At 35.9% G+C, this 14,989-nt stretch overlaps 1 protein-coding gene and 1 long non-coding RNA gene across 2 annotated transcripts in view; both read left to right on the forward strand.

Moving 5' to 3' along the window:
• Positions 1-6,207, forward strand: part of LOC110041170 (mast/stem cell growth factor receptor kita-like) — a 56,724-nt gene extending 50,517 nt beyond the window's left edge. The window contains exons 25-26 of the mRNA XM_089276573.1: positions 2,140-2,236; positions 3,367-6,207. Of these exons, the coding sequence (XP_089132699.1) occupies positions 2,140-2,236; positions 3,367-3,516 (247 nt within the window). The 3' untranslated portion in view covers positions 3,517-6,207. The remainder of the gene's footprint in view (positions 1-2,139; positions 2,237-3,366) is intronic.
• Positions 6,208-9,952: 3,745 nt separating this feature from the next.
• On the forward strand, positions 9,953-14,853 carry LOC149101266 (uncharacterized). Its single transcript, XR_016203145.1, has 5 exons — positions 9,953-10,206; positions 11,047-11,114; positions 11,851-11,928; positions 12,434-12,547; positions 14,450-14,853. It is a non-coding gene; the product is annotated as an uncharacterized LOC149101266 (long non-coding RNA).
• The last annotated feature ends 136 nt before the right edge of the window (positions 14,854-14,989 follow it).

The following is a 14,989-nucleotide window of genomic DNA, read 5'->3' on the forward strand; positions in this document are numbered from 1 at the left end:
CGTCCTTCCCTGCCACCCAAATTTTACCCACAGCCAGTGTGTTATTTCCTAAATGTAGTATCGTTAGTGGGAGCTCAGACCAAGCCTCGAAAGAGGATCATGAATGAGGATTTAATTAATATTTTAGATTATATTTTCTATACCTATCGGTATCTATCTCCTACCCATTAGTCTATTTCTAATCTCCTGTCAGATGCATAACTCATTTTACCTTTAATGTACCACATGCCTTTGGTCTGTTTTTTATGTTTCTATAGTACAACCTCAAGCTGTAATGATAACTATCTATTTTTCTTCTGTTTTCTTTGCCCCTTGTCGTCACTGTATTTGTTAGTAGTGTAAGTCGTTTAGATATTGTAATTTAAATAGTGCAAATAATTATAGCAATATAATGTAAATAGAGCTAGTGTTAAATATTGCATAAAACGTACAACAGTTTTTAAAGACATGTTTCGGCATGCTTATGCCATCTTCAGTTTAATAGAGTGACTAATGATACGTGACACAAGTTATATACTACAAAATATGAATAAATTATTTACAATATGCATTACAAAACAGTGGAAACGGAAATTACAGAGTTAAAAAGGTGTTGAAGTGATGTAACTGTTTGTTAAGGTCAGGTTTGTTCTTACTAATATAAAAGGCTTCTTTAAGTTTAAGATCAATAGAGCTATTCGCTGAGTCTAAGATGCGAAAACAAGAAGGTGTGTACATGCCCCTGCATGAAGAAAATTGAGAAAGATGTTTAAAAATATGCGAGTTTTTATCGCTTACTGTATGTTCTTTAATCCTGGTAGAAAAATGGCGACTGGTTTCACCAATATAACAGGAATTACATCCCGCACAAGTAAATTGATAAACTACCATGGATTTTAGAGCATCAGGAGTACGATCTTTAAAACTGAACATATTCTTGATTTTGAAAGAAGTAAAAACTAATTTGATATTAAGATCCGTTTCACAAAAACGTTTAAGTAATTGCCGTAGTTTAAGTTCCGTTATTCTAGAGTACTGGCCGATAAAAGGAAGCTTAAAATAGCGTATATTGTTTTCATCATTAACGTTGCGGCTTTTTTGATCAGAAGGCTTGTTAAGATACCGCTTGAAGGTTTTTTCAATGATGTGTGAAGGAAACGAGTTACGTTTTAGAGTGTCCGAAAGCTTGATCAAATCGTTTTCAAAACCGGAAGAAGTGTTGTTGATTTTATAAGTTCGGTCAATGAGAGTACGGACAAGGCCAATTTTATAGCGAAACGGAGTGAAACTAAAAAAATTTGTTAAGAGACCAGTGTAGGTTTTTTTATGAAAAACTGAAAAAACGCAGTCATGCGAAGAGTTGTCAATCAGAACATCCAAAAAGGAAAGTTTACCGTCGTTCTGTTTCTCGAAAGTAAATTTGATGTTGGGATGTTGAGAATTGATGAATTCAAAGAAAGACTTGTGTCACGTATCATTAGTCACTCTATTAAACTGAAGATGGCATAAGCATGCCGAAACATGTCTTTAAAAACTATTGTACGTTTTATGCAATATTTATCATTATTGCTAGTATTACGACCTTATGGAAACATTATACACGACAGAGCTAGTGTTGTAAGTAAGCATTGTTTTCCCTTGTGTTACTACAAATAAAAATAATCAGTGTTATGATCCATCAAATATATTTGCTAGCAAGCGATTGGTCTAAATGCGTCACGTGACTGAATATGCTAAAATTGGGCCATATCCCAGTGATATTCCGACGTTTTCAAGACTAAGCGTATTGCGAATAGTAGTTGAAGAGTAATAAACACAATAGCCTTCATTTAGTGCGAAAAATGTGCTCGGATATTTGCCCTTGGACATTATCTGTTCCTGGAAGCTCACAAGTTTCCTCGAACCACGATGTCGGAAAACTGTTGACTTCGCGGAACAGATAATGGCCACAGACAAATATCCGAGCCTGTTTTGAGGTCAAATGGAGACTATTGTTTACTTATGTGCTAAAAATCACTCAAAGCCAATGTTTTCCTTTCACTTAGTAAATACTTCGCTGAGGCCTTTTCAAATTTGTTGTTGTTGTTGTTGTTGTTTTCAAAAACCTTGTATTAAAAACAGACTTGTGATGGTTATAAATTTCAACGTGTCTCTTTTTAGGTATGATGTAATGACAAGGTGCTGGAACTTAAACCCTGACTTTCGTCCTCCTTTTGAAAACCTACGAAAGAGAATGGATACATACCTTCGTGAGGAGGTTTGTAGTGATGAGTCAATTAATAATAGGGGAGAATTAACAGAATTCTATGGACTTGGCTCTAAAACCACGATGACTATAATAATTATTGTAGAAATATTAATTTTTCTAATTTCAAAATTTCGAAAAAAATTTATGACGAAATGCGATAGGAAATCGAGCAATTTCAGTTTTTAGTGGCCAAAAATCTGTTACCACACTAATATTAAGAACCGGTACATTAAAATCCTTTTTGTGTTTTCTAAGAGCTAAATATATAAATATTTGCCTGAAATAATACCAAAGACAATTTCCCGAAGTTAGTTGAGAAAATAAATTTCAAAGTTCAGAGAAATTGTGCAAACACAGGTGAAATTTCATCATCAGTGTCATTTCATCAGTACCTTCAAGTGTTTCATATGAACTTCAAAATTTGTTTTCGACATTTGGTGTTGTTAGAAATGATTTCTTTTGAGAAGATATTTGAAGCAGTCACACAGAAGTTTGCAATACGATGCAAATAATCTTGGTGCAAAGATTTTGTCCACTCGTTTCTCGAACTTCAGGTGAATTCCTTCTTAAGCTTTCGATTTGTTGTCTCTCTGTTTGTCTATCATATTTGAAGGGTAGAAATTAACACGCATTCTTTTAGCTAGGGAGCATTTCTACATTTTCAATCGTTTCGTCCCACCCTGGTTATTCTGGGTTAATAATTAGAACTTAATGACAGGTCCCTTGGGAACAGTGAATTTTGTTTCCTTCGAATCTCAATGTTTCCCGAGACGAAGTCGAGGGAAACATTGAGATTCGAAGGAAACAAAATTCACGGTTCCCCAAGGGACCAGTTATTAAATGATTAAGTGATGGGTCAAATCGGTGGAAAATAAATAATCACTTCATTGACAAATGACGTGCAACAGCGGTCAACATTTCGCGGGTAACAGTGAACTGTTTCCCGTTTGACGTCATAGTTTTCGCAATGTCGCCCGCTCGTGGCATTTGGCGGGAAACAGTTTCACTGTTAGATGTCATGTGACCATGAACTAGCCAATGAATGGGCGCTAGGTAGCGGGAAAAACGCCAGCTATATGACAAACAAATGATATTTTAAACCTTTGGTAATACTTATTTCTTATTATTATTCCTTTTAGACATACACGGACCTGCTCAACATGGGGAAATATGACAGCGTTAAATACTCCAAGGTTGAAGATCTTGGAGCTCAAGATGAACCAGCAAGTGAGCAAGTCAAGACGAGCACCACTGAAAAGAAATTGGGAAAATGGTCAAGTGTCCGTTAAATATAATAATAATAATAATAATAATAATAATAATAATAATAATAATAATAATAATAATAATAATAATAATAATAATAATAGATTTGTATAGCGCCATATCCATGGCTCATGGCGCTTTACAGTAAAAAATGTTATTAAAAATAAAATTTACATTAAAAATTTACATCAGTGATAAAAAATTACTAACAAATGAAATAGCTAAGCTGTAAGAATGAAAGTAAAACTAGGAATCATTAAAACCTTTAAATAAAAACTGACTAACTTAACTAAGTGACTGACTAACTAACTAGCTAAACTATCTAATCTACTAATTAACTAACTAACCAAAAGTCTAGTTATAAAATTTGTTAAAAAGATATGTCTTTATACAAGTCTTAAAATCTGATAGCGAGCCGCTCCCTCTTATATTGTTCTAAATGAGAGTAAACATGTGACTTACTGGTGGCTGTTACAGCTTTTATGCACAACAATAGTTAGTTTAGTGTGTGTTTTGTTCAGAACGTCACTAAGTAAGATATAATTATTTAATTCGTAACCTTTTTGTGAAATATTAATTTTAAATTTGGCATTTTCCTTTTAAGCAGTAAAACAAATATTTGCTACAAATGTTACTTGATAGTAGTCAAACAAATCTAAAGCAGACCTTGTGAAATTGTTCTTTGTTTTGGGGCTACGTATTGTTTAAAACCTTTTTTTGCTTTCTTTTTTTTTCGTAGTTATTGAGTTGAAAAAATTTTTGCATTGGAAATGAGCCGAAATTTGCGTTGATGTAAAGGAGGTACGTCACGGTATGCGCATCTTGAAAAGTTCAGCCCAAATTTTTCAAGTTCGTCGTTTGTAATCCGTGTTTAATCTTCTCCATCCTTAACCATCCTTGTTCCTTTATGGCTTATTATTATCTCTTTGGTGTTTTTCTATTTTAGCAAACGATTATTTTCAGGTTTCCTTCAATGTAAAGGCAGTTTTGTACGTGGCCAAAAATAACTCAAAATACGGTGACTGGGCTCCTTTAAGTTTGTTTGCAAATGAAGCTAGTCTAGTTAGTCAGAATAATATGATAAAGCATGCAACTTTGCCTTTAAAAAAGAATTTACTACCTAATAGTCGTAAACAACTTTTGTGGAAGTAAAAAGGCTCTACTACTTTTGAAATAATGTTAAGTTTACAGAAGATATCCGCTACAGTAAATTTGAATAACATGAGATAGATTGTTCTAAAAGGGCTGACTATTTATTTAACTCTATGTCGATGTACAGTGTATGTACCGAAAAAACTTGACAACATTTACCTATTTATCTAAGTTCGTGTAAAGTTGAACGTGTAAACGTTAGAACATGTAAAGGTTCAAGTTAGGTTACGTAATACGCTGTCTTCGCTATTTACTAGTCTTATCCATGGACTTATTTAATCGTGTGTGTGTATGTGTATTTTTATAATGCCAGATTGCTTGTTTACCGTATAGTTGATTTAAGTGCGACTACGTTGCTGGTATTAACTGCAGTTTGCTTTAGTAAATACGAGTTAAATTTTCCTTAACTGATCAAGTCCGAGCAAGGACGATATTTCATAAATAGTCTGTAGAATTTTTATAAAGCAACTTGCTATTTTAACACTCCGTCGATATCAGTAGTAATTCAACTGCAGTTTGCTTTAATAAACGAGTTAAATTTTTATTAACTGATCAGGTCAGCACAAGGAAAATATTTCATAAATAGTTTGTAGAGTTTTTATAAAGCAAATCGCTGTTTTAGTAACACCTTGTTGATATGTCAGTAGTAATATTGGGTGCAGTTTGCTTTAGTAAGTACGAGTTAAATTTTCATTAACTGATCAAGTCAGAACAAGGAAAATATTTTATAAATAGTTTGCAGGATTTTTGTAAACCAACTTGCTGTTTTAGTGACACTTCGTTTATATATCAGTAGTAATATTAACTGCAATTTGCTATAATAAATACGAGTTAAATTTTCATTAACTGATCAAGTCAGAACAAGGAAATGATTTCAAATAGTTTGCAGAGTTTTTACATAGCAACGTGCTGTTTTAACACTTCGTCGATATATCAGCAACAAGTAAGAATAAAATATTTCTCTGGGCCACACAATTCAGGATTACTCAGGAAAATATTTCATACAGTTTCCAGTATTTGCACGTTGTTATTTAATGTTACCATCCGTATCTGACTTGTTTGATCATGATATTCTTATTGGTATAAGTATGCCATTACTCGTTTGTCGCAAATTAGAGTGCTTTGTTTCTGATATTAAGACTTATTAACCATTTTGCTGTAATTCAGTAACGATTAATATTAAATGCTTTTTCTTAAACAGAGGAATACCTCTTTATAGTGTCATTTAAGCTGAAATAGCTATTTTTCGTAACGGTTTTTAATGTGCAGAAGAAAAACACCTGTTTAGAGAGCACATAACAACTTAACCACGTGACAGGGATCTACAGCAGCAACAGGAACAGCAAACTTTTATTTCACCGTAGAGTTAAAAGGGAAGAAGAATATACAATGGTTTTACATGAAAGCAAACATGATAGGGGTGCTGGCTACCCGAAATAACCTATGGGTTCAAGGGCAGTAGAGTCTGAAGAGGTGTTTTGATCTGCACACATCATCATTAAGTAATTCTTGTAAAACACTCTATATATCAGCTTGAATAAAGACTTAAAACTAGAAGCTAACTTTGTCTACAGATATTTTATATATATGTAGTTGGGGGCGACTTGCGGTACAGATTCATTGTCTTTCCCATAGGTACACGCTGGCAAAAAATACTATGGAAAACTTTGATCGATCAGCAATTGTGATTGAGACGTGTAATACAACTAATCAAGAGTACCTGTACTAAAATGGCCTGACTTTGTGTATTGATGACCCTGAAACTTCAGTTTGAAAATATCGTGTGCCAGACCTAGAATAAGCCATTTTACAGTAGCGTGCCTAGTTACCTGGCCTATGAATGGAAGCGAGGTTGAAGATGACCTCGCTCTGGTACAAACCTCTTAGCTTTCCTCATTTAATGCAAACTAGCATTGGAACAACTTGATTTACACGACAAAATCAGCGAGGTCTTTATCAAAACAACGTCACCTCCCGCCTCGCTGCCATTCAGAGGCCAGGTCACTGAGCAGACAACTGTAAAATGGTCTATACTCCCTTGAGGTATGATGTATTTCCGATCAAAATCAAAATCAAACCAACGGGTGTCGGAGAAAAAAGTGTACACCTGCTGTCCAAATGGAGGAAATATAGAACACACCTTAAAAACTAATGATGGCAGGAACTGCATGAGTTTCCAGAGCTACTGAACTATTGATTACAGTTAAGGACGGTGCCTACTTTTGTTAGTGCGCACACTTTCTATGCATCACGCAAGACATGGTTTAAGCGCGCGCTGGAGTTGACATTGACGTAATCAACTACGCTACTAATGAAAGCAAAATTTTCCTACTGTGACCAAATCAGGTTTAATGAACCTGTACCAGCATATCACTAAGCAGTAACTGTCAACGTCTTCCAGCTGAAAAACTAGCTATTATCGGTCAAAAATTATACTGAAATCCAACTGTAAACAAGTACCTGCAGATGGCGTAGTGCACGCGCAAAACAAGTGCGAGATACACAATTTTTACTTACTGGGGAGGTGACAGGAAAAAAATGTAACGGGCACCGCAAAAGTTTTCAAAAGAGATCAATAACTTAAAAAAAAAACACGCGTGGTTACCCCTACTTTTTATGTTATGAAATGGAAGTGGCAAGCCTATTCAATACGTCATTAGTCTCTGGTTGTGAGCAAACGCTGTTTAAACTGTATTTTAGCTGAACCAGAGGAAGGTTGTTAGAGACGCTAAAAGCGCTGTTGCAGCGATTTTGTTATTAAAAACACACCAAAAATGGTTTTTATGTTACTATTTACCATGAAGTTTTAAGATCTTTATAAATATGTTTGTTTTTCTGTATTTAAAGTCAAATTCTGTGGAAATGTGTGAAGAAATATCCTTTCCTTCTTTTTCAGAAAAATGCTGATATCAGCATTTTTGTTGAGATTCAAGGCCAATTATCTCGAAAAAATGCCTGGCTACCCCAGTTTTTCTTTGTGGATTCCAATAGCCCTTGCAAAGTTCTACTTTTTTCGGCGTGGTCCTAACCTGACGCAAAAACCTTTGTATTTAGTAGGCACCGTCCTTAACTACATCACACTGTCGATCACTGTGTGACGCAGACATACGAACGTCCAAAAAAGTTAGATATCACTCTGTGGGACAGAGAGCTTATTTCCGTGAGCCAAGGTTTTATCGAACCTAGTGGCCCACTCTAAGAGTATTTCTACCACCCACCACCACCACCACCACCACTACCACCCTCAGCATTACATCGGCGGGTACCCATTTGTACACCATACAAGCTCGAAACATAATCCGACTTACAAGCAGATAAAACGTGACAGAAGGGCACAGTCCAATTTGTATTACCATGCATTCAGCTGGGTTTGACATATAGAGTGTGTGGATTGCCACGCAATAAAAAATAAAATCAAAAACCATTTAGTGGATAAAGTCGAGAAATTGTGATATTATAGACGATAAATAAAGAAGACAGTTCTCCAATTTTAAGGTGTGTGCGTTGTCCCACAGTTGAGATATTCTTCCAAATGTTCCGCGCAAAATTATAGAGCCTTCCTCCAATATGGCGACCGGGAAATAGCGTAAACATCTGGAACTTACTTTGGCTATCTAGACAACTGATTATCTGAACCGAACTAAAAAACATTTACACAAGCACTTTTCCTAATACTTTAACTCCTAAAATGGCTAAAAATCACAAGATGAGTGTATATTTTTCGACAAATGCGATCTTAGCTTCATGTCACGCACCGCCATAACTCCGAAATTCAAAATGCGCTGGTTTCCAAACGAAGGACGCTATTGAGCTGGAAAGTTGTCAACAGATATAAATTTAGAACCTTTTATGCCTGATGAGGATAAACCTTTAGGGGCTCTTTAGTTTTGGATTTCAGAATTTGATGACGTCACGTGAACGCACTTTATTCACGTATCCGTCCCAAACTAACAATATGCCTTATGCAAAACGACTATTTAACCAGTGAGATAAGCTCGATTACCAGCCGCTGTTCTGAAGTAAAGACTGGACTCGAAAGAGCGGCGGAAATTGAGTCTACCAGCGAGGGCATGTGTTCACTGTGGTTGAAACTCTGGTTCTTTACCATTCCCCCCCCCCCCCCCCCCAAAAAAAAATTTCGGAAATTTCGGTCAGAATGTAAATGAGAAGTCAATTTAAGCTCGACCGACTGGGAAATTTTAGAAATTAACGGACCATCTTGAAATGTAGTCTAAAATTTCCCTCTGAAATATCCCAGTGGCGAAATGTGCTTACCATTTGCAGTAACTAGGCGCGCGAAGTCTAAAAATAGAATGCAAATTATTGGAACCCCGCGAGAGTCAGAAAACATAAGCGTGTTCTGAGACAAAAGGAGGTAAATGAACGCCAAATTTTCGTTTTAAAAGTTGCTTTAGGAACACTTACTTACGCGCTTGAAAAAGCGTCAAATCTTCCATAATTCCGTTTTGTTTGTCTGAGTTTGTCTGAGTTATGACGTCACTCGCGCGCTTCGCTATTCTTCACCGCCATCTTGGATTTACGATGAGGCTAAACTTTTTCAGTCTCCTTTGGTAAATTGGAGGTTTTGAGTAAATAGTAAATGGCCAATCCGAACGGAACTTACCATCAGGAATTTTTGCTTACCATTTGCACAAACTGTTGACGAACCGGTTTCTCAGTGTAAATGGTAAACAACCTCTGTCTCGTGTTACTTAGTTGTTATCCTCGAGTATTAAACAGAAAAAATTTTCCGTGTTTCTTTTGAGAAACGAGAAACGCAGTGGGTAAACGAGCCGTAGGCCGGCGTTTCCGCAACTTTTTGCGCATTCTCCCAAATACTATCCAACAAATTATACGAACCATTTTTAAACCTATTGAGGATTAAGTTGATCAAAGCTGAGGAACTTGATATAATCGTCCCCTGGCTGCAAAATCTCAAGAATTTTACTTAAACTGGATTGAACCGACTTAAACTGCGTCCAGATTTTACTGAATTTTCCCATGGCAACATTCAGCCTGAACCTCCGCCATGTTGCCGCCCCTCCCCCTCCCCTCTCCAAAGGAAGGTGGTTCAAGGGTTACACGAGCGATTTTGACAGTTTTTATTGCAGTAGTAATAACGAATAACTAAACTCTATTATTATTTTCGATTTAAGACTTTTTATCCCCGGTTAATGGGGAGGTTAAGACAGGGTTGTGTCAAGTTTCATTTAAAAAGACAAGGGGCATTTGAGAACAAAAGAAAATTCATTAGAATTGCAGATACATTTGTTAAATTAATATTCAAGTTACGACTTTGCCACCACACGAAGAAAGAGATGGCGAACGAAGCTAATTTTAGTGTCGTTCTATAGTTCTTCTGCGGCAAAAAAACCTGCAATTCGATGAAGCTGCAGTCAGAAATGGTCATAGTAGATATCTTATTGTACAAGGGACACAAAACAGTGTGAAGCTTTGATTTACAAGAACTTTGTCTTTAAACGGTGGCCGCAATTAGCGAGCAGTCAATATCGAAGAAATTGCGGATTTCTTTCTCCATTTTGGAAGGGTCTTCTTGTGAGGTAATTAGCCAAACTTTATATTTATAACATTTATAGTTGCCTTTTATATTTATGTTGGTGTAACACAATCTATTTTACACGGAATTTAAGTTGTAGAAAATTTAAATTAGTCTTCGGTTGTGGCCAACAAACAGACAATGTTATGCTTGCAAGGGATCATGGGTGATAGGTTTGAACATGGCGCGCGTGAAAAAAACTCTCCTTAGCTTTCTGGAGCAGATTCTGCAGTAAACGTTTTTAGAGCCTTAACGTTTTTCAGCTTAAATAGTTGAGAAACCTTGAAATTCCCGATAACAAACTCTCATTTCTGAAGTTATTTTGGTTCCGTGTGAAGGAATTTTCAGTGCAGTGTCAGTGGTTGTTCTTGTTGCAATTGGAAGGCTTTTTGGCTCTGCAAGTTAAGCGTGGGTCTTATTTCCGTAAAAGGGTCTTGTTAACTGAACGTTCGGTATCTGACAAAAGATATTTCAGTAATTTTACAGAAATCCAAAATACCTGTTTGTCTGAATTTTTTGCTAATGTTCTATTTCGCGCCCCGCTTGTCCTAAACTGCAAAAATAGCTGTACACCCGAGCTACAACTATTTTTGCAGTTTAGGACAATCGAGGGGTAAAGGGGGACGGGACAGTACTCTGTCCTTTGGCTCGTCAAATTCTTGGGGGAGATTAGCAGCATCGCTGTCAAGATATTAGTAAATGTTCGCTTCTGTGACCGTCTTGTTTATTTTCTCAATTAGGCAAACTACTCACTACGTCACAAGCACCTGGAGAAAAGCTGTTGTGATTGACACGGACACACAGACAGTACACTACCTTTACTGATGTATCTTTTTTTATACAGGATGCTGAGAGACTTGTAAAGAAAGAAGAGGAGGTTGGAAGAAAAAACGAAAAAAAAAACATCAAGAGGTAGGAATCATAATAATTTTTTTTCTTAAAGATTACCTTAAGATCTGGATAGGGGACAATAAAAGGCAGATTATGGCAAGGGCTGGAGAGTTTTGTTGGTAATCAGTTAAAGTGTAAGCTGCTTCTTAGTTGTTGGAATGTGAAGTCATTTTCTCATTTATTACATGGCTGTGTCTCACAAGGACTGGGAACTACCGAATTCACGAATTTGATTGGCTGAAATCGATATTGAAAGCGATCTAGATTTTCCCATCTTGACCGGCATCTAGACCGGTTACATTTTACAATGAAAAAGTTGCAAAGTAAAATGCAAAAATGTTGACCATTTTCTTCTAACAATATTTTTAAAATTATGAAAGTGCCAAAAAGCCTGATGAGAAACAAGTGTAGAGGACGGGCAAACTTTGCCAGAATTAAGTTCGGCTCATCGCCGTTCGCAAGTAAAATGTGAGCTAGTACAAACCAGATACATTAAACGAGTTAAATTGTTTTTGTTTGCCATATAATAAACATCTTATTAACGGTGTTTAGTCGATCTGTATGGGAGAATCTTGAGCTCGGTCGTTTTGAATTTTGGTTTTACATGATAAGATCCAGATGGTAAAACAAAGCTGGAAAGAGTTTTATAAACGGTTTACCACGAGTCTTCGCCAGTGTGGATAAAAAGCCACAATTTATGCGAGATACCAAATATTTCACTCTTTTAAACATGTTTGCTTCTTTTATTTCCCTTCAGCCGACAAATGTCAAGCGTGAATGGGCAAAATAAGAAAAGAAAGGAAAGGAAGGAAAGATAACGATTGAAGGCTAAGAGGTAAGCTGATTACTTTCATCTCATTTAGCTGTACACCCAAAGGTTACAGAACCTGTATGACACACATGCATGTATGTATGAATCTATCCAACCATTCTCTCGCTCGTTCGTTCGTCTGACTTTCGGTTGGTCGGCATCACTTCAGCTCACGTTGTTTCGTGTGTACTTTGTGTATGATACAGGAGGAACAGAAGAAGAAATATAGGTTCAACAACTCTGAGATGAGATAAGGCCAGGATAACGGATTGCTAAAATTAAAAAGAAAAAAGGATTCAAAAGCACTTCATCTGAGTTTCAGCTTTTAACATTATTCTTAAAATCTAATCTCTGTAATCGAACAACTTTGCCCATTCTTCTCATAGCCTCTGGCAACTTCCGAAATCTTCGGAGTCCAGCGCGCTAACTATTATATCACTGCGTCTCTCAAGAAGCATCTGTAAACTGCTTTGCTAACTAAATCATTTTAAGTATCACGACATTTATTGATGTATCTTTTTTTACTCAGGAGCTCGTAATGTTTAACATGTCGGGAGCAAACGAGAAAGAAAAGAGGACAGATAGAGAGACTGGCTAAGAAAAAGACTTCCCAAGAAAAAACGGAAAAAAACACCATCAAGAGGTAGGCGTGTTGACTGTTGTGTTACTTAAAGCTTACTTAAAGATCTGGATAGGGAGAATGATTTATATGGAGGTACCAAATATTTCACTTATTCCCGGAATGTTCCGGGTCTTTCGAATTTTCCACAAATTGCCGGAAAATTAAGAAAAACTGTTTAATTTGCGTTCATTTTTCGATAATTCATGATACAGAATTTTTTTTTAATTTCAACTTAAGACTTGCATGCTTGTACGACAGACTTCTATCGCTTCGACGGCAAATTATCTTCTGCATAGGACATATAGCTAAAAGAGAAAAATAGGCCGAAAGAATCTAGCCATCAGATCAGTGGTAGATACTAATTAAAAGAAAATCATGTCTTGTTCAAAATTGCTTGATGGTTTATGTCAGGGATTTAAATGGAATTTGTTTGAGTCGTAATACTGCACTATGTCGACACACGTTTTGCGAATTAAAATCACGAGGAGCGAGAGAAAAAGGGATTTATAAGTTGTAATTTGACCCCATTATATAGATTTAACGGAAATTTTCCGAAATACCAGAAATGACTGATACATAATTTTTAACCGCGCGGCCTGTAACCGAGAGTGGTTGGTGACCAGACCCGTGCCTCCTCGGCCACGTTCTAAATCACGTGATTTTTTGATGTGTAATCCTCAAGAGCTATTAATTTATTGATGTTTTGCAAATTCCACCGATGGTTTACAAGATGAAATATATTTTCTTTGTTGTTATGTCAGAGTTTAGCTCGAACAGAGCACTGAATATTCACGTTACAAAATTTACGTTCAAAACACAAATCCACGTTACAAAACACAAATTTGTTTAGACTTGCAAAATCATTACCACAACAATCATTCATTCGAGGCCACGTGCTAAATAAGATCACGCTTGGTTTGAATTTTTATTTGGCTGGAAAGCCGTATTCATTAATCTGAGAGAGAAATTTTTTAATTATTTCGTATTTTCGACGAAGTTTGTATCTTAAAAGAGACTATACGTGGAGAGTAAGGCGGTAATCATTGATTTTGTTCGATTAGTTTTTGAATTTTAAACAAGGCTGTTTATTACAGAACAAAGTTATAAACAAAGGCTCCGAAGAAGGCAAAGTTAAAACTGTGACGCACATTGCGTGACCACTGTCACGCTGTTTGAACAAAAAAACAGTTTAAGTCTTATAAGCTTCTTGTTGTGAGTCAGCAACGTAAATTTAACTAGTTCTGCGGGCATATATAGGCAAAAATACATCCAAAAATACATCCATGGCTTGTGTCTGCAGATAAAAATTCTGTATCAATAGAAATTTGGCCAAACCGACTTTACCAAAACAACCAAAAGTCCACAATGACTTTTATTCAAAGTTGATCACACCTATTTTGCAGAATGTGTGAAGGGCAATCTTTCATCTGATAAACTATCAAATTTACATTTAAACTGGCAGCTAGAACGCTCAACAGAATTTTCTTGATTTCCGTTCGTTAAAGCAAATGAAATTAAGAATTAAACTTACAGCTTTTTGCACATTTACGAGGGAATCTCAATGTTCCTTCGTGTAAACAATATGTGAAGGAAGAAGCAGGCCTTAATGCATTTGAGTGTTGATAATTTTTCTGTTGAATGTATCCTGATTAGTTTAGCAAAGCGTGATCTCAGCGACGTGTGGCGTTGAAGTTTGTTATGTAGACTTATTACTTTGGGCTAGAATTAGCTTCAGAATTTTTAGGTGATTTAATGTTAATAATTTTCGTTAAAAATGCTTACATGATAACATTGCCTTGAATATTTTAATTTTCCCTGGAGGCCGGGAAAGAAAAAACCTAATATGATTATAGGAAAATGTTTACTGTAAAGAATTTACGATTGCATTTGCTGATTTTTTTTTTTTTTTTTTTCTTGTTTCAGGTTTCTGGATGCCTTAGAATCCCAGAATGAAATAGGATCAAGCAAAAATCAAGCAAGAAATACAGATATGGAAGCGAAAGTTAACACAGGTAGAAAGCAAATGTAACTAGATTTTTTTCAAGATATCATTCGATAAAAAAATCGCAGCCGAGTTTCTTGTGGGTCGAGAAGCACTCGCTCAGAGTTTGTAGTATTTTCAAGTCAGGGATAACGATCAGCCCAGTAAAACAAATTTTTTGTTTCATTTGAGTTATAATTACCTTCGAATTGGTCATTTAGTTTTATACCAATTTTTCGTGACGGTGGTTTTCTCATTACCTCCGGTTTAAGCAATTTTTATTTTCCCGCCAAAAGACTTAGAAAAAATACGGCGCTCAAAATACGCATGTGCCATTTTTTTTTTTAAAAAATTACTTCTTAACATCTGTTTGAAAGTTTTTAATTTTCCCGTCAAAGACTTAGAAAAATACGGCGCCCAAAATACGCATGCGCCAATTTTTTAAAAAAAAATTACTTCTTGTTAACATCTGTTTGAAAATT

Source organism: Orbicella faveolata, unplaced genomic scaffold (genome assembly GCF_042242905.1).
Source record: "Orbicella faveolata isolate gen_17 unplaced genomic scaffold, um_ofav_v1 contig_4, whole genome shotgun sequence".
NCBI lineage: Eukaryota > Metazoa > Cnidaria > Anthozoa > Scleractinia > Merulinidae > Orbicella > Orbicella faveolata.